The sequence below is a fragment of the Rutidosis leptorrhynchoides genome, chromosome 8 (assembly GCF_046630445.1).
Source record: "Rutidosis leptorrhynchoides isolate AG116_Rl617_1_P2 chromosome 8, CSIRO_AGI_Rlap_v1, whole genome shotgun sequence".
Lineage (NCBI taxonomy): Eukaryota > Viridiplantae > Streptophyta > Magnoliopsida > Asterales > Asteraceae > Rutidosis > Rutidosis leptorrhynchoides.
In genome coordinates, this window is record NC_092340.1 from 26,024,215 (window position 1) to 26,046,559 (window position 22,345).

Genomic DNA, 22,345 nt, shown 5'->3' on the forward strand with positions numbered 1-22,345 from the left:
ACTAAGACTTCCCAGAAAACATGGAATTGTGAAACTTCCTGGATCAGATAGTTTTTCTGGTATCTTATTCAACAGCACTGCTGAGCAATTAGCATTCATAGTAACAGCCGAGAGTTCTTCCATTTTCTTTCTATTTGTGACCAGATCTTTCAAGAATTTAGCATATCTAGGCATTCCTGAAATCACATCAATGAAAGGAAGATTGACATTTATTTGTTTAAACATATCCAAGAATTTGGATTGCTAGGCTTCAAGTTTCTCTTTTCTTAATTTACTTGGGTAAGGAAGTGGTGGTTGGTATGGTTTAACATAAGGTTTAGCCTTAACTGTGTTATCTTCATTAACCTTTTCAACTACCGGTTCTGTTTCCTTATCTTGCTCCGGTTGTGGTTCTTGTGGAGTAGGAATAGCTTCATCAAAAATTACAGGTATTTCAGGTGGTTTAAGTGTTGTACCACTTCTTGTGGTAATGGCTTTAGCTGTTTCATTCCGGGGGTTAGCATTTGTATCACTAGGTAAACTTCCCGATTTTCTTTCACCTATTAACCTTGCTAGGTTACTTACTTCTTGTTCCAAATTTTGAATAGAAGCTTGTTGATTTCTAAATGCTTGAGCATTTTGTTCATTGGTTTGTTTCTGAGATGTGAAAAACTGCGTTTGAGATTCAACTAGCTTCGTCATCATATCTTCTAAATTCGGCTTTTTATCATCGGGTTGTGGTGGTTTGTTTTGAAAATTAGGTCTTTGCAGGTTGTAAGTATTATTGGATACTTGTTGATTACTAGGACCTTGTTGGTTGTTGTATGGAACATTTTGGTTATAATTCTGGTTTTGATTGTAGATCGGTCTTGGCGGTTGATAATTATTCTGATAATTATTTCCAGGCCTTTGGTTTATGTATGAAATATTCTCTCTTTGTTCAATTGTTAGCTCAATACTGAGACAATCTTTTGTCAAATGTGGTCCTCCACACTGCTCACAACTAATTCGTATTGAGTGGATATCTTTAGTCATCTTTTCCATTCGTCTCTCGACAGCATCTATCTTTGCTGAAATGGAATCTAAGTCATGGCTAGAATCGGCTCTAGCTGCTTTAGATGATCTAACGATATCTTTTTCTTGGTGCCACTCATGTGAGTGGGAAGTAGTGTTATCAATAATTTTGTAAGCATCAGTTTCGGTTTTCTTCATAATAGTTTCGGTTTTCTTCATAATAGAACCACCAGCTGCTATGTCGATGTCTTTTCTTGTAGTGATGTCGCATCCTTGGTAGAATATTTGTACTATTTGATAAGTGTCTAAACTATGTTGCGGACATCCTCTCAATAACTTTCCAAATCTTGTCCATGCCTCATATAGAGTTTCATTCAGTTTCTGTGTGAACGTAACAATTTCTTCTTGAAGTCTTACGGCTTTAGATGCAGGAAAGAATTGTTTAAGAAATTTTTCAACTAAAACGTCCCATGTATCAATCGCCCCTTCAGGTAACGATTCCAACCAATCTTTGGCTTCTCCCTTTAAAGTCCAGGGAAATTAACATGAGATATATATCTGTTCATCTTCAACTTCTCTTATTTTAAATAGTGTGCAGATCCTATTAAAGGTACGAAGATGTTCATTTGGATCTTCCTTCGGTGAACCACTAAATTGGCATTGATTAGTCACCATGTGTAGAATTTGTCCTTTGATTTCATAATCTGGCGCATTAATGTCAGGATGAGTAATTGCGTGACCTTGGCTAGTGCCTTTAGCTCTCATTCGGTCTTCCATACTTAAAGGTTCTGTTACTTCCATAATTGAATTTATTGAATCTGAATCACTAGAGGATTCTGATTTAATGGTTCGTTCCTCAACAATCTCTGTTTGAATGATTGGTGGTTCCGGAGGAAAAATTAATGGTTCAGGATCTATGAATTGTCCCTGAATATTCTCCGAATTCTCAATTGTGAGATCGGGTTCAAAAAATGGATTATCGAAAATTTGAATTGGAGTACTTGGTTGACTGGATGACGATTCTAAAGAAAAATCAACGGCGGTAATATTAGCTAGATGTCTTGATCTGGTTACAGGTGGTGAACGTACAAAAGGTGGTGAATGTCTTGATCGGTGCATTCACTGAATATCCTATTAGTTTTTAAAAGGAAAGAAAAATTATATAAGTTATCCAATTAATAGACTTTTCTGATTTTGCCCACGTTTCGAATAGCCAAAAGATGCAGCAGAGGGGCAGGATTCGTTTGGTCTCAATATAATTGAGTACTGTTTGGCTCCAATAACCCGGTCCACGTACAAATCCAACTATTACTACGAACCAGAAAATTTTGATGTCTATCAATTTAACCACTTAAAATAAATTTTCGTAATTTTAAGAAATTTAGAGAAGAAGTAGAATAAAAATCTATGTCCTAAAACTAGAATGGCGAGAAATAAGAAAGAAAAAGAAAGAGCGCGTCGAAAAAGGTCGAAAAAGAAAAGGGTTGAAAAATAAAAGGCGTCGAAAAATAAGAAAGAAAAAAAATGACTATAAAACTTTAAAACACTCGACTAACCCAACCTTATTACTATCACTAACTTAAAATTAAAATTGCAAATTGAGATTACTAATTAGAGTGATAATTGATACATAGGTAAAAGGCGTCGAAAAATAAAAGTAAGAAAGTAGCGCGTTAAAACTTAAAAATGAACTAAAAACTAAAAACTAAAAGTTGCGTCTAAAAATATTAAAGCTTAGAAGTAAAAGTATATCCCAAATGGCAATAACTTAAAAAGGTACTAAAACTTAAAAAGGCGTCGCAAAATTCTAAAGCACCTAGATCTTAGTCTAAGGAAAAAGCACTTAAGGGATTTTACGGCAAAGCCTAAAAATCTAGAAATAAAAATCACTATGGCAAAAACTATATTTAAAACTAAATACGAGCGAAAAATACAAATATTACGAATAAACAAATAAAAATATACAAAATATAAAAATATACTAAAATTTGTAAAAAGTACAAAATATTATTTTTATATTATTTATTTAATAAAACTATTAATTTTATAATTTAATTTAACTAAAAATACAAAATAAAAATAAAAACTAAATTATATAATAAAAATACCCTAATTAGGGTTTAATTTAAATAATAATAATAAAAACCCGTAATTAATGCAGATTAGGGCTTCCTGTGGCCTGTCAGAGAGAACTCCGCGAGTCGCGGTGATCCCAGTTCAAAACCTCCGCAAGTCGCGGAGGTTGCAAGTCCAAAAGAGGTGCAGGTCAAATTCGACAGGTCAGTTTTTTTTTATTTATTTGTTTTTTTATATTTTCTGTTTAAATATTTATATAAAATATATAAAAACTTATGTTTTAAAAACTAAAATAAAAATAGAAATACTTTATAATTTTATAAAAATCTTAAAAATAGATTTATATATATATTTTTTTCGATTTTTTTTATGTTTTAAATAAACACAAAATATTTAAATAAAACTTATATTTTTATAAAATAAAAATAAAGAAACTTTATAAAACTTAAATATTTAACAAACTCTTAAAAATATTTATATTTTTGTTTTCTTTTTTTGTTTTCGAATATTTAAAACGTATTTTTTTATAAAAGTAAACTAAAAATAAAAATCTTTTTTTTATATTAGCGTTGCGCTTTCGGCGTTTAAGTTAGATTTTAAGTTCCCCGGCAGCAGCGCCAAAAATACTTGATGGTTAAAGCTAAGGGGTATAAAATACTATTAAATTTTAGCAGGAAAAACTATTATATACGATACAATTTTACACAAGATATTTATTTATTTATAGAATGGATATACTTAAACCTTGCTACAACACTTATAGGCAGTGTACCTAATCGTACAGTAGTGTAGTTTTTAATAAGTCCGGTTCGTTCCACAAGGAAAAATCTTTAAACAAAGCTTAACGCTATATTAGTTTTAATTTATAAAAATACAAATATATAAATAAGTAATATTATTATTATAAAGGGGGGTTTTTACCGTTTAATGACCAGTTTGTCGATTTTAAAACTTTAGTCGCAGTTAAAACCTAATGTAAAATATTAAAAATAAATATAACTTAATTTAAAGCGTAAAGTAAATAACGATAATGAAATTGCGATAAATAAAAGTGCGATAAAATAAAATTGCGATAATTAAAAAGTACGATAATTAAAAGTGCAATTAAATACAATGACAATAAATAAAAGTGCGATAATTAGAAGTGCAATTAATTATAAAATAAAGGAAATTAAATATGAAATAAAATAATTATGCTTATTTAAACTTCTGTAATCATGATGTTTGACGTGTTGATTTTAGTTTTATGCCCATGGGTTAATTGTCCTTTGTCCTGGATTATTCAATATATCTGTCTGGTTTTTGTCCATAACAGTCCATCAGTCATAAATATAAAATGCGAGTATCCTCGTCAAATTATCCTTATACCCGAAGTCAAATATTCCAACTAATTGGGGACTTAAACTGTAACAAGGTTTTAATACTTTGTTTAATAATTACACCAGGATATCGACTGCGTGTAATCCAAGGTTTAATACTTTGTTAACAATTACGCCAAGTGTCCTTGTACATAATTTCACCCCTGTTTTAATAATTCCATAGACTATTAATTCATTCCCGTGTCCGGTTAAATGAACGATTATTCGTACATATAAATACCCCGCCCATCGTGTCCGATCGAGTGTATATGGTTATTTATAGGGACGTCCAATTGTAAATCTTTATATTATAATTAACAAACTATCATTTAGTTAAACAAATATAAAGCCCATTAATAGCCCATAGTCTAATTTCCACAAGTGTCGTTCTTTTGTCCAAATCCCAATTACGGTACAAAGCCCAATTACCCAATTTTAGTAATTAGCCCAACATCATGATTACTTCGATTTAAATAAGCATAATAATAACTTAGCTACGAGACATTAAATTAAAAAGGTTGAACATAACTTACAATGATTAAAAATAGCGTAGCGTTACACGGACAGAATTTCGACTTACACCCTTACAACATTCGCTAACATACTCTTATTATTAGGATTTAAAATTAAAATTAAAATTAAAATATAAATATAAATATTTATGTATACATATATAGAGAGAGATTGATTTTTATGGATATTTTTACGATCAGAATGCGCGAGCTTTTATAGGGATTTTTGTCCAGGGTTTCTCCGCGACTCGCGGCCCTTTTGTTCTTTAAACTCCGCAACTCGTGGAGTTCGTAAATCCAGCTCATAAAGGTTTGGCTCCTAGCTTGCCGACGGTTTATAAAATATTATATAATATATAAATAATTATAAGAATTATTTAAATATTATATTATATTATATTTATGTGCATAGTTGACTTGTAATTTTTAGTCCGTTGCGTCGAGCGTTGAGAGTTGACTCTGGTCCCGGTTCCGGATTTTCGAACTTCCTTGCGTACAATTTAATATCTTGTACTTTGCGTTTTGTAACTTGTACTCTTGTAATTCTGAGACGTTTATTATCAATAATTGGAACCTCTTTGATTGTATTTTGTACTTTTGAGCTTTTTGGTCGTTTGCGTCTTCAATTCGTCGAATCTGTCTTTTGTCTTCACCTTTTATTATTTAAACGAATATCACTTGTAAATAGAACAATTGCAACTAAAAGCTTGTCTTTCTTGAGGAATAATGCTATGAAATATATGTTCATTTTTAGCATTATCAACATATCTCTTGAAAAAGACGAATATGTTCGTTTGCATCTTCATTCGGACCACCACCAAATTGACACCTGTTATTAATCATTTGGAGAATAGGTCCTTTTATTTCAAAATTTACCTCACCAGTGGGCGGAGTAATAGCACTACCTTGTCCGGTTCGGGTTGGCTTCTTCTTGGCCGCCATTGATTGTCTTGGTACCACCGGTCTTGCTTCTCTATCCATTTCAAATTTTGGAGGATGAACGGGCTCACCAAATTCAGAATATCTCGGCTTGGTTGTACTTGATTCTGAATCAAAAGTTTCTTGCTTTGACGAAGATTCAAAAAGTTCAAGTACTTCTTTTGGGATCCTACCAAGCTTTCTATCAGGTTCTGTAAGCAGTGTATGTAATGGAGAATCTGAACTTCGGATATGTGGCATATGCAACCTAAAATCTGTCAATCACACAACTAACAAAAACTATTAATCGTACCGATTCTATAAGTTTAAAATTCAAAGACTATTAATAATTTAAAAAGAATTAAGAAACTACTTAATCACAAATTAGTTAATAATTCTATTTTGACACAAAACTGTCCCCGGCAGCGGCGCCAAAAACTTGATGTGTGAAACGTGGTATATGAATTATCGTATGAAATAGTATGAAAAAATACTGATTAGAGATTGCTACACACTAACGGGCAGTGTACCCGATCGTGTAGTAGTATAGTAAATGGTAAAATCCGTGTATCGTTCCAAGGACGGTATCTAAATCAAATTAGGATTATAGACTAAATTGTGATTATCTAAGAAAATTACAAGTACAAGATATATTTTGGTTTGCCCTTTTACGATAGGCGAATCAAGTGATGAATAAGATTAAAAAGATAATATTTTTGGTATTTTTAGTTTATGAAAACAGAAAGATAGTTTTGAATTCAAATTAAAGAAATATGCTCATCTAGACTTTTTACCCTTAATGTTGAATGTTATTTAGGATTAAGATCGGATTGATTGGTTATGCAAGAGAACTAATTAATTGGTTCACCAAGAGTAGTCTTGCGCAAACACTCAAACGGGATTACATGATGCAAGTGATGTTCTTATCATCTAAAACCTCCTATTTGTAATCAACTAATTCAACTAGTTTGAAGAATTGAAGAATGATCAAGTCAATGGTGTGTTGTACATGATCCACTCATATATCAACTAAAGGTTTAACTTAGTTCATTCCCTTGGTCCGGTTAAATGCTCAATTCACCCAACCCAAATAATTAACTAAGTGTTATAATAAGATCCCTATAAACGTCACTAGATAAGGCAAATCACTAACACATGTTAATTGATGGAACTAGGTAGTTGAAAGTGTGTATAATAGATTCTAAGGAATTGGTCATTCTCCTAGACAATTACACATACTAATTAAGCCATTCCAAAGTATCTACAAGAGTCGTTCTTACATTCTTATGTAAATTAACCATTTGAACTCAACTTATCCCTTTTGGTAAAAGACGGATAAACACATGTCACTACGTGTAAATCAATACATTAACTTAACAAGATGATGTTTCTTAATCAAATGAACATATCAACTAGTTGAATCGAAAGGATTAAACTTAACAAGAATGGTTCTTGTATTCAAACATCAAACTATCGTGCATAATTACAATCAATCAATAGTAAACATTCAACATCTCGGTTATTTATCTAGATGAACATAAAATGGACTAGCCAACAATCATGCTTGAAAACTTAAACATAACAGTAACAAAGATAGAATTCATTGTAAATACAAGATTAACCTTTTAGGAGTAATCTTGGATGAATCTCTTGAATAATCTTGGATTCTTCAATGATTTGAGTGCTTAGATGCACTTTGATAAGCCTAGAAACTGCTTTGAATCGTATATTTTCGTCTCTGAGCAGAAAAGAAAATGGTCCTCTTCAAATGAAACTGGAAATGGAATTAAATAAGCTAAAAAGTTGGTGAAACGCGCACAGTAAGGGTGCGCTGAGCGCACTCTCACCTACTTCACTTTATACTTTACAGCTCTACTACGCACGTTCAAATCTGCTTTTCTGTCAAAAGTGCGCGTATGGGTGCGCTGAGCGCGCCACTGTGCGCGGCGCGCACCATCAAAAAGTGTGTTTGGCGCACTTTGGTTTTGGCCAAGAAATCCTCTGATCAAAATTATGCAATGTGCGCTGAGCGCACATTTTGTGGTGCGCTGAGCGCACTCTTCTGTCTTTGGCTCTCTGGTCTTGTTTTCGATCTCTGAGCTGTTATCATACATAATCTTCATATTTCTTCAAGTTTACAAAGATTCTAGACTATATTACAATACTATGAAATACAAACGGAATTACAATGTTTACATATGAAATAAATAACAATAGGACGCGATATTACGATTAAAGATATGACTAATTTGAGTAATATCAGTGGATTTACAAACCAACTCAAAACGACACTTAGTGCAATTTCGACCAATTGCACTTCCAAGCATGAAACGCGCCCAAGCTAACCAATAATCACTAACACAAGTGAAAATGATTCTAATACGCCAATTAAACCCAAACACAAGTGTTAAACACTTATCATTCTCAAAATCACCCATAAACCCTAATTTTGACTCAATTCAAAATTAGTCATTCAAATACACTAAAATGGGTTCCAACACTTCCATAATCACCAAATCTAGTGATTAAACCAAATTTCAAGTCCTAAATCATGGCCAAATCGGTTTTCAACCCAAAACCCACCAACAACAACAACAATAAACCCGATTAATAGCATCAATGAACTCACTTCAAGAGTTTAAATGAGTTTCTCTACAATTTAAGTTCAAACCCTAACTTGAATATCAAAATCAAACAATGAAATTCGGAGTTAGAACTTACCACAACAACCAAGACGTAGCTAGGAACGAGGTGAACAACTTTAACACTCGAGCTTTTGATCAATTCAAGCTCATTCTTCTTCAAAACCCCAGTTCTCTCTTTAGAACTCTCCCTCTCTCTCTAGATAGTTGAGAGTGTTTGTGAATGTGAAATATGATCCAAAGTTGGATCCAATCCAGCTGATAAGGCCTCAAATCCGGCCTCAAGTGAAAAGACCAAAAAGCCCCTCATTTAACTCAAATAAGAAAAAGCAGAATTCTGTCACTGGAAGGGTGCGCGACGCGCTCACCTAATGGTGCGCGGCGCGCACAATGATCTGAGCAGTTTCTGATCTTTTAAATTCACACTACGTTTTACGCCGTTTATGCACACCATTTATACTTTGTGTACAATAAATATTAGGGTCTTAGAGAAGATTCCAGGGAGGCTGCTACGTGCGTGGGAGACTTACAATTTGGTACCTTAGGTCTTGTGGAAGCTTCTGGTTTGGAGTATGATCTGCGGTCGAACAAGATGTTTAGATCGGATCGATTTAATTTGAACTCGGTACCGGATGTGGATGATGAACCTGCTGCTCAAGTTTCACCAAATGTTACTATTTCTGGTTTAGGTTTTTCAACTACAGTTTCTACCGTTGCAGCTTATGAATCTGTTTCGAACGCCTCTGCTGCAGCTACTGATGCAGCTTCTATTTATGTTTCGAACCTCACTGCTGCAGCCTCTGATGTAGCCACTATTTGTTTCAAAATCCATTGCTGTAGATACTGTTGCAACCTCGGTTTATGTTTCGAATCCCATTGCCACAGCTACAATTTCTATTGTAAATGCCACTGATGCAGCTTCTATTCTTGCTTCAAATCTCACTGATGCAGCTACTGTTTTGGGTTCGAACCAGCCTGTTGCCGATGTACTGCTGAATGTGTCCAGTCGCGTTTAAAGAATAAGATTGGCAAGTGCAAATCAAAGGTTTCCAAGGATACTCCTTCGGCTCGTGACAATCAAGTGGCAGGTTCATCGTGTCCTAATCACAAAGATTTTTTTCAAGATTTGGCGAACCAAGGACTTATTCCTCAATCTTCGGGTACGCTTATTAGTGATAAATCGTCTAACGTTTTGACTTATTCATTTCCAAACCGGAATGGAAAAGGTGTTCGCATTGATAAAATTGACGGGATGACTTCACGTCCGGATGAAAGAAATCGAAAGGGTGATTCTAATGTCGGTTAATTTGGTGTAATTGGTTTCGTTGGTGAGTTTTATGGATGTTATGTTTTAAAGTCTTGTTTACTTCTTCCTGTTATTGTCACTTTGTAAATTTGTTTAGTTTGTGCGATTAGTTTAGTCTTGGTTTAGGATTTATTTTCCGTTTATGGCTCGGTTAGAGTTAGCTAGATTTAGTTTTCTTTTGTGATTCTAGCAATGTTACTTTGATGTATCGGTTTATAGGTTCATTCATTTATTGATGAAAGTTTCCTAATTTTAATAGTAATCGTTTTTCTGCCAAAAAAAAAAAAAGAATATGAACCACAAGCATCAGAAAATTAAATAATACATTAACTACATTAACCTTTATATACTAAAACCCATGCCTAATTATGTAGTTTTAGTTCATTTGTATTGTAGTTTCGAGTTTACGTTCACACTACAATCAGCCCCTCAAATTCGCCTCAATTTACACAACAACCCCTCAAATTTACATTTTTTTCAGGGATAGAAAGTGTAAACACATAATTTTTTTAAAATAAAAGAAACTAATTTCCCCCCAAATTTATAACGGGCACCGTTCAACTCGAAAAAGTCACACGAACACAACGTGACTAACTATACGCGAAACGGACACTTTTTAAAAAACGCTTAACACAACGACAACCCGTATCTTTCTATTCGCCGCAAGTTAAAATTTTCCGACAGCACTGTTACACTTGAAATTTTTTTTTGAACAAAACGAAACTAACTACGTTCGAATCAGACACTTTTAAAAAACGCTTAAGACAACGACATCTAAAACGGCGCTTACGACATGCGCCGTTTTTCCCTCTGTAAATACACTAATACACAGGCCTAAAGCCCCCGCCGCATCGCGCGGGCCGGATGCGGACTAGTTGAAAATATAAAAGTGTAAAATAAAATTGGTAAAGAGGAGTAACAAGTCAGCAAATTAAAACGGAGTCGTCTTTTTTATTACAGTATTACGGAGTACTGCGTAGTACGGAGTATTATTATTTTATTTTATCATCGTATAAAAAGAAAATTAAAAAACTTAAAAACGATTCCCATTTGTGTTACCGTACACCTTGAGGACTGTGTTTCGTGTGTGTGTGTGTGTTTATATTCATCTCTTCAAGTTACCCATTTTCTTAATTTCTTTACATCTCACATAAAAAAAGCACGCTTTGAACGAAAATGGCTCCGAGAGGAAGACCACGAAAGGTCAGATTTTTATTTCATGATTTTCATAATTTGTTTATGAATTTTTATGTTGTTCGATCATAACTCATTTTTGTTTCTTACATTAACGATGCAGCGTACGACTCGAATGGCTGCAGCCGTTGATGCAATGCTTCCTTTTGGGTTTGAACCACAGCCAGTGTTGAAGAAAATGAGTGAGTTACTTAAGGTATTCACCAATTGCTCTGTTTTTGCTTCCTTTTTTATTTTATTTTTTATTTTAATGCTTAAATTAAAAAATGCTTAATGTGCTATGTTTTTTTTAGTAATTATTTTTTGATGCTTGTAGTTCATATTATTCAGTGTTTGTTTACAACATGTTTTAGGCTTGTATGTTATTTTGATTTTTAGGGTTTATTTTGAGTTACTCAATGATGTGTTTTAGGCTTCTTTTTTTTTCTTTAAATAAATAAAACTTTACAATAGGCTAAATATGATATTTGAACAGGTATGATAAAGGTTAGTATGGCTTTTGGTTTCATTATAATTGCTTAACGTTTAATGATGTAGGTTCAGTTAGTTTGATCTGTCACCTAGCTTATTGTTTAGAGTGGAGCAGTAAATTTAATCGGTCAAAGTCGGTCAAAATTAGTCAAATACAGTCAAAGTCACATATTTACTAACTATATATATTTGCTAATGATGTGTTGCTGTAATCAGTTAATTTAAAATATGTATAATTAAGAACTGATGACGTTAATTTGCAACATAGATTAACTAGCTTCTGGTAAATTTAGGTTTTACTATAGATTGCCAGATTGGTATGAAGTTAGTAGAGATGAGGATTCTCTTTTGGAATTCAAACAAATTGGAGATAGAACTCAACAAAATCATAATCCAACTTACAAAATATATTAAAATCACACTACTTTGTTGAATGTTGATTTAGGTGTATGATGGGGAATACAGATTTATCGAAGAGAATGCATATACGGTGCTAATTGAAGCTCTTATTGCTGATCAACAAAATGAAAACCAGCATGAACAGAATGAAAAAATTGCACTCGGGGAGACTTCAATGGCTGTAATCAATTCACTTTTTGATACTTTGACCACACATTTAAATTCAAAATGAATTTGCAGATTGTTTTAGGGCTAACCTTTTTTATAAAAAAAAAAAAAAAAAAAATGCAGAGTGAGCTCATTGAAAGTGAACAGGTGGAACAAGGTCACGAAATTGTACCCGCTGGGTACGTTGACATTCCAATTTGCTCGTCCACTGATCTTCCTGTTCTTCCACCACCACCACCACCACCTGAGATGGCTACTGCACTGCCGCCACCACCACCACCGCCACAACCGGTGATGACACCTGTCGTTGTTTCACCAGTAAAAGCTCAACCGAGAATCAGAACAAAACCATGTTATGGTTATATTGGCAGTGATGATGATGATGATGATGAGAGGAAATTTATTATATTACCGTCAATACGTGGCCATCAGCTTTCACCACCAAGAACACCACCAGCACAACCGGAGTCTACCGATGAGAGTAACAAACGCACCCCAAAACGTCGAACAAGGTGGGATTTAAGGCCTGAAGATATGTAGTCTTCTCATTTCTATAGAAGTTGGAGGTGCAGGTCAAAAACTGATGGATTGCTAACAAAACAATTGATGCTATATCAGATATCTTAACATTGTTAACAGTTACTACTAGGTATCTGAAATTCTGAAATATTTATGAATTTACTATTAAGGTAATTGAAGTAGAATTTGTAAATTTACATTCTACATGTTTCTATGTGAGTATTTGTTTAGCAAAGTAACCATTAGGTGAACCATGTTGAGATTTATATTGAAGTAAGTATAAGTATTAGAATTAGAACAGGATATAAATTAGAATCCTCATTCTATTGGGTTATTGACCCAATAGGCTATATAAAGCCCACATATGTAATCCTTTAATCAGTATCGAATGAAAGCAAAATAAGAATTATCGTTTTCATATATTCACAATTCCATTAAACCATTTTTTAATGGGATTATCACTGAATGAGCATTTTTTCTATTTTTTTTTGCCTCAGATGCTATAAAAAAAGTTAACAATTTTCTCGCGCAAGGCGCAAGGTGTCTCTTTGTGACCTTGCTCACCGGTGGAAGCATGGACGTAAGGTGTCTCTTGCGACCTTGTTTCCACCGGGATCAGATGCTATAAAAAAGTTGACAATTTTCTCGCGCAAGGCGCAAGGTGTTTCTTTGTGACCTTGCTCATCGGTGGAAGCATGGACGTAAGGTGTCTCTTGCGACCTTGTTTCCACCGGGAAGAATAAACACAAGTTGCCTCTTGCTCATGTCTGCATATCATAATCGATGTTTTTCTTTCAGACATTTCATCAAACACCTTATGTGCATTATTTCAACCATTCCAAGCACTATTTCCTCTTGTATTTTGAATATATCACGAACGACTTTCAACCTATTTAACATACCTTTTTGGATCTAACACGTGCAAAAACCAAAACAAAAACTAAAATCGGGTCATTTTGTAGGTACATGGTTCGACAATGCCATTAAGCACCTAAAGTGCACGTAAGGTGTTTGATGAAATATCTGAAAGAAAACGTTGATTATGATATGAAGGCATGAGTAAGAGGCACTTTGCGTCCTTGCTTCCATCGGCGAACAAGGTCGTAAGAGGCACCTTGCGTCCTTTCTTCCACCGGTAAGCAAGATTGCAAAGAGGCACCTTGCGCCCAAGCGCCTTGCGTGGGCAAATTGTCAACTTTTTTTTAATGGGTTCTGAGGCAAATAGATAGAAAAAATGGCATTTAAGTGATAATCACTTTTTAATAGTTCAAAACATTAAAGAATATTTTTTCAAATGTAATATCAATTAAACGACCACTCATTTACTTCATATATATCAGACTTTAGAGCCCGCATATTATACGGGCGATAAAAATAACCGTGTCAAATAATTTAAGTTGATCAATCAATTAAAGTTGTGATTTATAATTGGAGTAGTCTTTGGTACCTACATTTCAAGTCTATATTTTGCGAATTTGCCCAAAATCATTATATTATTATTGTTTGATTATAGAATTACTAGGCCGTTTTTAAGTGATAGTTAAGTTTTAAATTTAGCTAAAGTGGGTTAGGGTAAATATGTTCATTTTGACTATACAAAGCTTTATGGTTTGCCATGTTCAGGTTATCTAGGAGGTTACTTATTTATTTCCAACTCTTCTCTCGTCATTACAAGATTTGAATCTAAAACTTCTAGTAATAAAGTCGGCGCCCCAACCACTGGACTATCTTGTGACTGAGCAAGGAGTTTTAGATATCTCACTAGTTACATTTTTATAACAATATTTTTATGGCAAAAGGTTGATAACCGGTAACTCCGACTGACTCACAATCGGCAGCCGATTCTATAATGTGAAGGGCATACATGACTTACTCAACAATTGTGGCTGGGTTGGCAGGGATGGATCCCGTGACATCACCTTAATTGTGACAAAATATTTTTACTCATTACCAACTCAGTTACGTGTCGTTGATCAACTTTTAACAATCAAATATAAGTTTCTTTAAATCTTTTTTAATCAACTAAATAACAAAGTGACATTCATAATTTAAAAAAAAAAAAAAAAGACCAAATCTTTATTATAGTTATACACTGGGATGAGAGTAATTAAAAAATATATATATATTAATACATCCGAGAATTAAAAAATAAATATAAAATAAAACGTCGTCGTTTGCAATATATAGCAGAGTATAGATAGATTCATAAAGTGTGAAGTGAATAAAGCAAAGTCTTATCTACAAAACGACCGGAAAGAACCTCAGTCAGTTACTTACTTCCGACGATGGCGTCCATGGCGCTAGCCGTTACATCAATTCCGATTACTTCAAATTCACTCTCTTTCTCTCGCTCACCCTCCGTTACCTCCGTCCCAATTTCTGTCTCGCCTTCTTCAATCTCTCTCACTTCCTCTGATACCACCTCAATTGCACCACTCAGTTCGTAAATAAACCCTAGTTTTATATAATTGATTTAATTAAATGCAAATTATAACGTTTTCCTACCTAAAAGTAACAATGTTTACGTTTTGTGATATAGTTTATTGTGGAAGAGGTGATAAGAAGACTGCTAAAGGAAAGCGATTCAATCACTCGTTTGGGAATGTAAGTTTATTCTACTGTTTATGTTTTTACTTAATGGACTTGAAAATTATGGTTTATTTAAGTTGAAAATAAGCTTTGCGATAGCATCACGTTTTGTATCTATCAAATTCAGGATTATTATGTTTGATAGTTATGGTGTATGTATTCAGGCGAGACCAAGGAACAAGAAGAAGGGGAGAGGACCTCCGAGAGTGCCGGTTCCACCTGCACCACCACGAAAGGATAAATTCGACGACGGTGAAATTGTTAAGATTGAGATAGATGAGTCACTCTTTTCAAACTGATAAACATTTAGTTCCATGAGTTGATTTCGCTTTTGTGTTGTATGTTTTAATATCTGTTTTCAAGGTGAATCTGTCACATTCTGCTATATATTCACCAGAATTTTTTTTGTATTTGAATAAATATTTAAATCCACATTAGCCTATGTGTGTTGCTCTGTTTATATGGTACAGTGTTTACTCTAAAGTCTTAAGACCTACGGTAAGCACTGCATTCTAGAGGATCGAGTGAGATAACCTCAATCATATTGAAAAGATAGTGATTGTATGGCAACATGTAAATAGCGTCGTATAATATATTGCATTCATGTATGCATTTCGTTTTGTTGAACTGTAGTAGGGATACCATAAGAAGGGCGTTTAGGTATCTTTGTAAGAATTTAACAGAAAGTGAAGCCATGAATTATTAATGTAGTGATGGAAAATCATATACATAAGATATAGCTGAATATCTGATACTTATAGATTGGGTTTAAGAGCATGTTGTGTGCATCTGAAGATTATTACTGCTGTAATCATCCTGACACTTCTGCTATGTTATTCATATGGGTTGTTAACCTGCAAGAAATTAAGCTTACCCACTGTTGGCTGTGGTGTTTGCTATGAGCGGCTGTCATACTAACATGATGTAGAATGGGAAAATGAACACTCGCTATCTCATACTGTACATTTTACTTGATAATGGTTGATTCCATTTGCTTAGAGGTGTTGAATGTCACAACTACTCAAAAGTGACATTTTAAAGACATGTTTTCATTCAAGTGAAGTATAACTGCAATCAGATAAGTTTTTAAATGCTAAACTGGGAACTCCAAGAGTAAAAGCTAAAGAATCTGAGGTCACATTGACAATTATCATGTGCATTCTACTTCATTTATCATTTGAGTTGGTCCTGAGTCCTGACCAAGTACAAAGCATCTTGTAGATTGCTAGTGATAATTAACATTCAAAAATTGAAGTTTTCTATTAGTTGTCTACAAGTCGACCCACTGACCATTATGTAGATTTCTGTTGATAATCGATGAAAACAAAGATTTTTGAAAGTTACAGAATGCAGAAACATCAGCTCATAAGAAAGTTATGTTCATCGTCGGTGTTAAAAAAGAGGGACTTCATTGTTATCAGTTATTGCCCCAAGGATGAACAAAACTTTATCTTGAAGTGATGTTGATGCGTGCTTTAACTTTAAGCCTTTAAGTTTCGCAACTCTCGGTTTTTTTTTTAGTATATTAGAAAGCAAATTGTAAGCATAAAATTAACCAAGAATATCAAAGGAAACTAGCAACTGGTCTTCATTCTAACAAGTCTAATTAACTTAAAGGTTAATGATGGTTGAATAATCATTGATTTGAACCAAAACACTCGGATAATTTTCATATAGTACTTCGCATTAACAGCATTTCACAATTGTCTTACCAAACAAGATAAATAGTTTTATAAATTCATAGAAATAGATCACAGTAACAAAGTTTACAGTCAAAATTGTTGAACAAAAGCAATACGTACAGATCATCGTTTGCTATCATAATCAACTATCTCTTTATCAGTAACAGATCTCGAGAGCTGAACAATTGACCTACCAATCGAATTGATCCAGTCTTCTTTTTCTTTATCCGAATCCGCGATGAAATACATGGTTTCGGATCGGGTCGAGAGTTCGAAAGCAAACTCTTTGTTAATCACATCTTCAGCTCCTTTGACTGTAAGACAAGCAACCACTGGGATGACGCCACGTGGACGGGAACCTCGAGTGACGATTGACTCTTTGAACCAAAAGAGTTTTCCTTGTTTTAAAACGAACCAACGGCGACGCCAGGTTTTGATGTACTCGCCTTGCTTAGTGAGCCAACCGGTGCGTTCAGGGTTTGACCAGTACTCGATTCCGTCGTAGTCGTCGGGGTTGGGTGGTGATTCCCCCATCACGGCTCTCCATAGGCTGGCCATTTAGTGGTGGTGGTGAAATGAATATGTGTGTTTATGACGGAGATTTCCACGATCGAATATTGTTTTTCTTTTGTAATTAAAAATGAGTTTAAAATTTGATTTAATTTAATTTAGTTTTTATTTAAATATGACAAAATTGCCCATTTCTCCCCGTATTTTTCACTTTTTGCCCGTTTAATTCTTGTGTTTTATTTTCTACATTTTTCATGCTTAAAAGCATTTTAAAGTCTCAATTTCATCTTCCACCCTAACGAAAGTTAACTGAGTCCGTTAAAACTATACACAGGGACTATCCACGTAATATATAAACTAATTAAATTATGAATTACGGAATTCCTTCTTGCTCTCACAAGTATTTACAGTCGTTATCCAACCTGCGTAACTTAAAAGCAATTCTTTAAATCAATCCATGGGTTCTTCATTCGCAAATTCTATTCATGGAAGCAGAACCAATAGAAAAAAGTTGAGCTCAACGATCAATAAACAATCTTCAATTTATCAATAACAAACAATTCGACGCATTAAGGGCATGTTTGGCTATCTGCTTTTTGAAACTTTTTGTAGCTTTTAGCTTTTATTTTTTATCTTTTATGAAAAAGATTCCATATAATAAAAAGCTTTGTTTGGTTAAGAAGAGCTTAAAGCTTTTAGGGTTCTGAAAAAGCTAATTGTTTGAACGCTAATCTATCTAGCGTTTAGGAATCCCATATAGCGTTTGAATTTTTTTTTTTACTCAAATACCCTTGCAAGATATTAGGATTTCTCACGTAAAATTATAATGTATTAATCTGCCTTCAATCATTCAATACGGCCGCAACATATATGAGATACAAAAAATTATTCAAAGTTTAGTAACCTGTGCATAGAACCTTTTAATTTGATTCAAGTCATATTCATGCAAAGAAATTAATTAGTCCGTATATTCATTTGCTAAACTTTGAATAAACATAGGAAGAGAAACCTTTTTTCTTAATTGATGGCAGTGGAAACCAAATTTTTTTTTTTTTGCTTGTTGCTTTTTGCTTGTTGCCTCGTGTATTCTTTATTTAACTTTTGTTCTCGAGCTTGATCTAGACTCTGTTCTACTTCTACAATTCTAATTATGATTATGATGTGTTTATATGACCGGTACTAATAGTCAAGAAGATATTATGTTTGCAATAATCGATGAACATCCAAATTACATACCACGAGATAATTTGACGATCGCTCCAAATTCATATGGACAATACGTCATTCATTGATTTCATTGCGAGGTATTTGACCTCTATATGATACGTTTTGTAAACATTGCATTCTTTTGAAAAGACACACCATAAATGAATATTTAAATCAAAGGTTTTCGACATCTGATGATTTCTACATATAGATAATCACCGTAAATAATAGTTTACAATAGTACTTTCGTTGACAATGCAGTCAAAATAAGATACATGATGATGATTTGGTGAATGCAACGTTTCCTTGAAAAATATGCCATGTACGACTCCATGCACATAGCTTGTCTAACATATAAGCAAACAGCGGAAGACTTCTAGGAAACCTGAGAATAAACATGCTAACAAGTGTCAACACAAAGGTTGGTGAGTTCATAGTTTTAGTGTTTCGCATAATCTGTATATAAAGGTGGATCACAAGATTTCAGTTGTTTCATCCGAAACGTTTATCAAAATATTCTACAAAATTGAGCACCCTGGTAACTAAACTTAACGTATATATAATTTATACCCTTTGTATAATCATCTTAATAATACACGTAAACCAACGTGTACGCTTCTCAAATAGCATACGTCCGTTAAAAGGCTAGTGCTCTAGCTCGGACGGGGATATCAAGCCCTATGGATCCATATACTACTACTCGCGCCCACCAGTTCTTATAACTGGCAGTTACTAGTTACCAAAGCTAAGGGATTTTCGGTTCAAACTCAGTGTAGAATTTAGTATGTACTTGTATCCATTGCGTTTAAAATAAAGTGCATGTATTCTCAGCCCAAAAATATATATTGCAAAAGCAATTAAAAGGGGAGCAAATGAAACTCACCTTAGCAGCATATAAAGTCGTTCACCAAAATGTGACTGAAGCTCGGAATACCAAATATCCGTAGATCTCAACCTAGAGAGCATATGTTGGTCAATAAATGTCTACCAAGCTAGGTCTGGTCATAGTGTATCATAATCCTAATGCTCGAGATCGACATATAAAAGTTATCCAAAGTTGTTTCAAAAAGTCAATTTTGACAATAGTTCAACAAACGAGACGTACCTTATATAAGGATTCATTTACTCGGTTGGTAATATTCAAAAAAATCCATTTTATCAATCTCGTAAACAAGTTGTTTAAGTATTAATTGCAGATTCAAAAAGCAATTCCAATTAATGTCAATTATAATTCAGTTGACCATATCTTTTGATTCGTTCCTCGAAACTATTCGATATCTAAATGAAAAGTTATTGATTTTTTTGTCAGCTTTCCGAAAACATGTATATCATATACCTTTTACCGGTAATATATGTATTTAATTCGTGATTCATTATAAACTGTTTAACGACAAAATTTAGCATACAAACATGTATAAATATATATACTCGAGCACTAGACATGGATACACAATTAATGTATAAAAGATAAAATATAAATGCTTACGTATCAATATTGTGATTCAATATTGCAGAAAAGTACGTAGATACAACATAGATGATAACAGTAGGTTTGACTTGTAAATAATACCCATGAACATTACCCATAACCTCCATAGCTATAACCCATAATTTCCTTAACTTTATCCCGCTCAAAAACCCATTTTTGAAAGTGACACGCTCATAACCTCGTCGTAGTATTTTATGTATATTACTAATTAATAAATAATAATACTAATAATTAATAAGATTAAGATTAATAATAATAATAATAATAATAATAATAATAATAATAATAATAATAATAATAATAATAATAATAATAATAATAATAATAATAATAATAATAATAATAATTTAAATACGGAGGAAGTAACATAAATAAATGTGTGTGTGATTGAAATGAAATCGTTTGAATTTATAGAACCTTTTCTGAAAAAGTACCCCATGCGATCGCATGGGATTTGTGCTTCAAGGCCATGCGATCGCATGGCACCCTGGGACAGCTCACAAATTTTTAACTTCTTGTTTGTCGACATAATATTTTATAATATATATAATATATATAATTTAAATAATTAATTATATATTATATTAAATTCATGTGCATAGTTGACTTGTAATTTTCGTTCCGATGACTCGTACGTTGTCACTCGACTTATGTCCCAGTTTCGGTTTCTCGAACGCATTTTTGTACGCTTAGAAAACTCGCAATTTACGTTTTGTGACTCGTACCTTTGTCAAAATATAGTCTTAAATTATCAATAAACTATATCATTCAAAGTGTATCTTAAACTTTCGAGTGTTTTGGTCATTTACTTCTATAAATCGTTGTCTCGCTATTTGTTAATATATATATATATATAATAACAAATCGTTTTATGACCAAGTTAATATATATTTTCAACATTCATAAACACGTTTTAAATATACGTCGCAAGTTATTCATATAATTAATATTCCAACTTATCATATATATTCAAATAAATATTTAAACCAATAAGTTTAATGTACAGTATCAAACAATTAATACATTGTTACGTTTTCAAGTTATAGTATATATATATGTATCTATATACATATAATTGTTCGCGAATGGTCAAGATAACCGAAATGTATTTGAATATATGAAAGTAGTTCAAAAATTTTGAGATTCAGTTTTACAGACTTTGCTTATCGTGTCGGAAATGTTAATCATACAAAGATTAAGTTTAAATTTGGTCAGAAATTTTCGGGTCATCACAATACCTACCCGTTAAAGAAATTTCGTCCCGAAATTTGAGTGAGGTCGTCATGGCTAACAATAAAAATGTTTTCATGACGATTATGTGTTGATAAATAGAATTTTTATCACCGTTGAATAATATGGATAAAAAAAAATCCAATTACTCGAAGCGTATGAGGGAAGTTATCGTAATAGAGTGAAATGGAGAATAGAGATTCGTCTTAACTCTTGACGTATTAACGATTGATTTCCGTAATTTAAGGAATAAAAAATCTTCATAATCTAAATAAGATTTGATTCTTCGAAATTTAAGGAAATTAAGATTTCCTTTAAATATGTAATCTGCCTAGATTGCTATGTCTGATATTTTGCTATAAGTTAACCATTTCCGTTTCATTATTTTCACCACTCCTACATCTTCTTCCTTATTTCATACTTTCAAAAGATTGTGAAATGCTTAATCCAGTTCTGATTCTTGATATTTTCTTGGCTATCGTATCCTTCATTCTTCTTTTTCATTTGCCACCAGAGGAAATTATTTTCTTCTACTATTACCTTGGGGTTATAGTATTTTTCATTCTCCCGTGTCTTTATATTGCTATACGCATTGATATACACGGTTTGTAATATATGTGTTGTTGTCAGGCTTTATATTTTCCCTTATATTTCAAAGTTCCTGCTTCTGTCTTCTATAATTATTATCATCCCCAGTTAATGCTTTCTTTTATTTGCTGTAATTTATACCCCAATTTCTATTTCGGAGTTTTGTCCCTTCGTTTCTTCTTCTTGTGACTAAGCATTGCTTGTAATGGTCCAGAATTCGTAGGTATGGATTTTGAAATGAACATAGTTAATATTCTAAGAAGGAAATTGTAATGGCACGATTTTGATTTGTCAAATTACCAGAATATCCGGAAAAGACCGAATCATAAAGAAAATATTTTCTTGATATTCTTAGAGATTAACTAGAATACAAGAGTCGTATGACATAGCACATGATGACGTTATGATCTGTGAATCATCACCTTCTATTTAGAAACTCAGCATGACTTACTGTAATATAATCACGTTGATCAAGTGTCATTATATTATACTAAC

General features: G+C 33.2%; 2 protein-coding genes and 1 non-coding gene across 3 annotated transcripts; 2 read left to right on the plus strand and 1 right to left on the minus strand.

Annotated features, from left to right (window-relative positions):
* The first annotated feature begins 1,300 nt into the window (after positions 1–1,300).
* Positions 1,301–1,407, plus strand: LOC139865491 (small nucleolar RNA R71). Its single transcript, XR_011765008.1, has one exon. It is a non-coding gene; the product is annotated as a small nucleolar RNA R71 (small nucleolar RNA).
* A 13,351-nt stretch (positions 1,408–14,758) lies between these two features.
* On the plus strand, positions 14,759–15,587 carry LOC139862942 (small ribosomal subunit protein bTHXc-like). Its single transcript, XM_071851570.1, has 3 exons — positions 14,759–14,995; positions 15,096–15,160; positions 15,310–15,587. Exons 1-3 carry the CDS (start codon positions 14,842–14,844, stop codon positions 15,442–15,444), a joined length of 354 nt encoding a protein of 117 aa, XP_071707671.1. The 5' UTR covers positions 14,759–14,841; the 3' UTR covers positions 15,445–15,587.
* A 1,213-nt stretch (positions 15,588–16,800) lies between these two features.
* Positions 16,801–17,444, minus strand: LOC139862864 (pleckstrin homology domain-containing protein 1-like). The gene has a single exon (XM_071851495.1). The coding sequence runs from the start codon at positions 17,383–17,385 to the stop codon at positions 16,951–16,953; it is 435 nt and encodes a 144-aa protein (XP_071707596.1). The 5' UTR covers positions 17,386–17,444; the 3' UTR covers positions 16,801–16,950.
* Between the last annotated feature and the right edge of the window lie 4,901 nt (positions 17,445–22,345).

Bases quoted from the DNA above. Each gene is read 5' to 3' on its own strand.
- LOC139862942 (XM_071851570.1), top strand. From the start codon at position 14,842: ATGGCGTCCATGGCGCTAGCCGTTACATCAATTCCGATTACTTCAAAT. The intron at 14,996-15,095 runs GTTCGTAAATAA...TTTGTGATATAG, and splicing joins CACCTCAATTGCACCACTCA to TTTATTGTGGAAGAGGTGAT. The intron at 15,161-15,309 runs GTAAGTTTATTC...GTATGTATTCAG, and splicing joins TCAATCACTCGTTTGGGAAT to GCGAGACCAAGGAACAAGAA.
- LOC139862864 (XM_071851495.1), bottom strand. From the start codon at position 17,385: ATGGCCAGCCTATGGAGAGCCGTGATGGGGGAATCACCACCCAACCCC.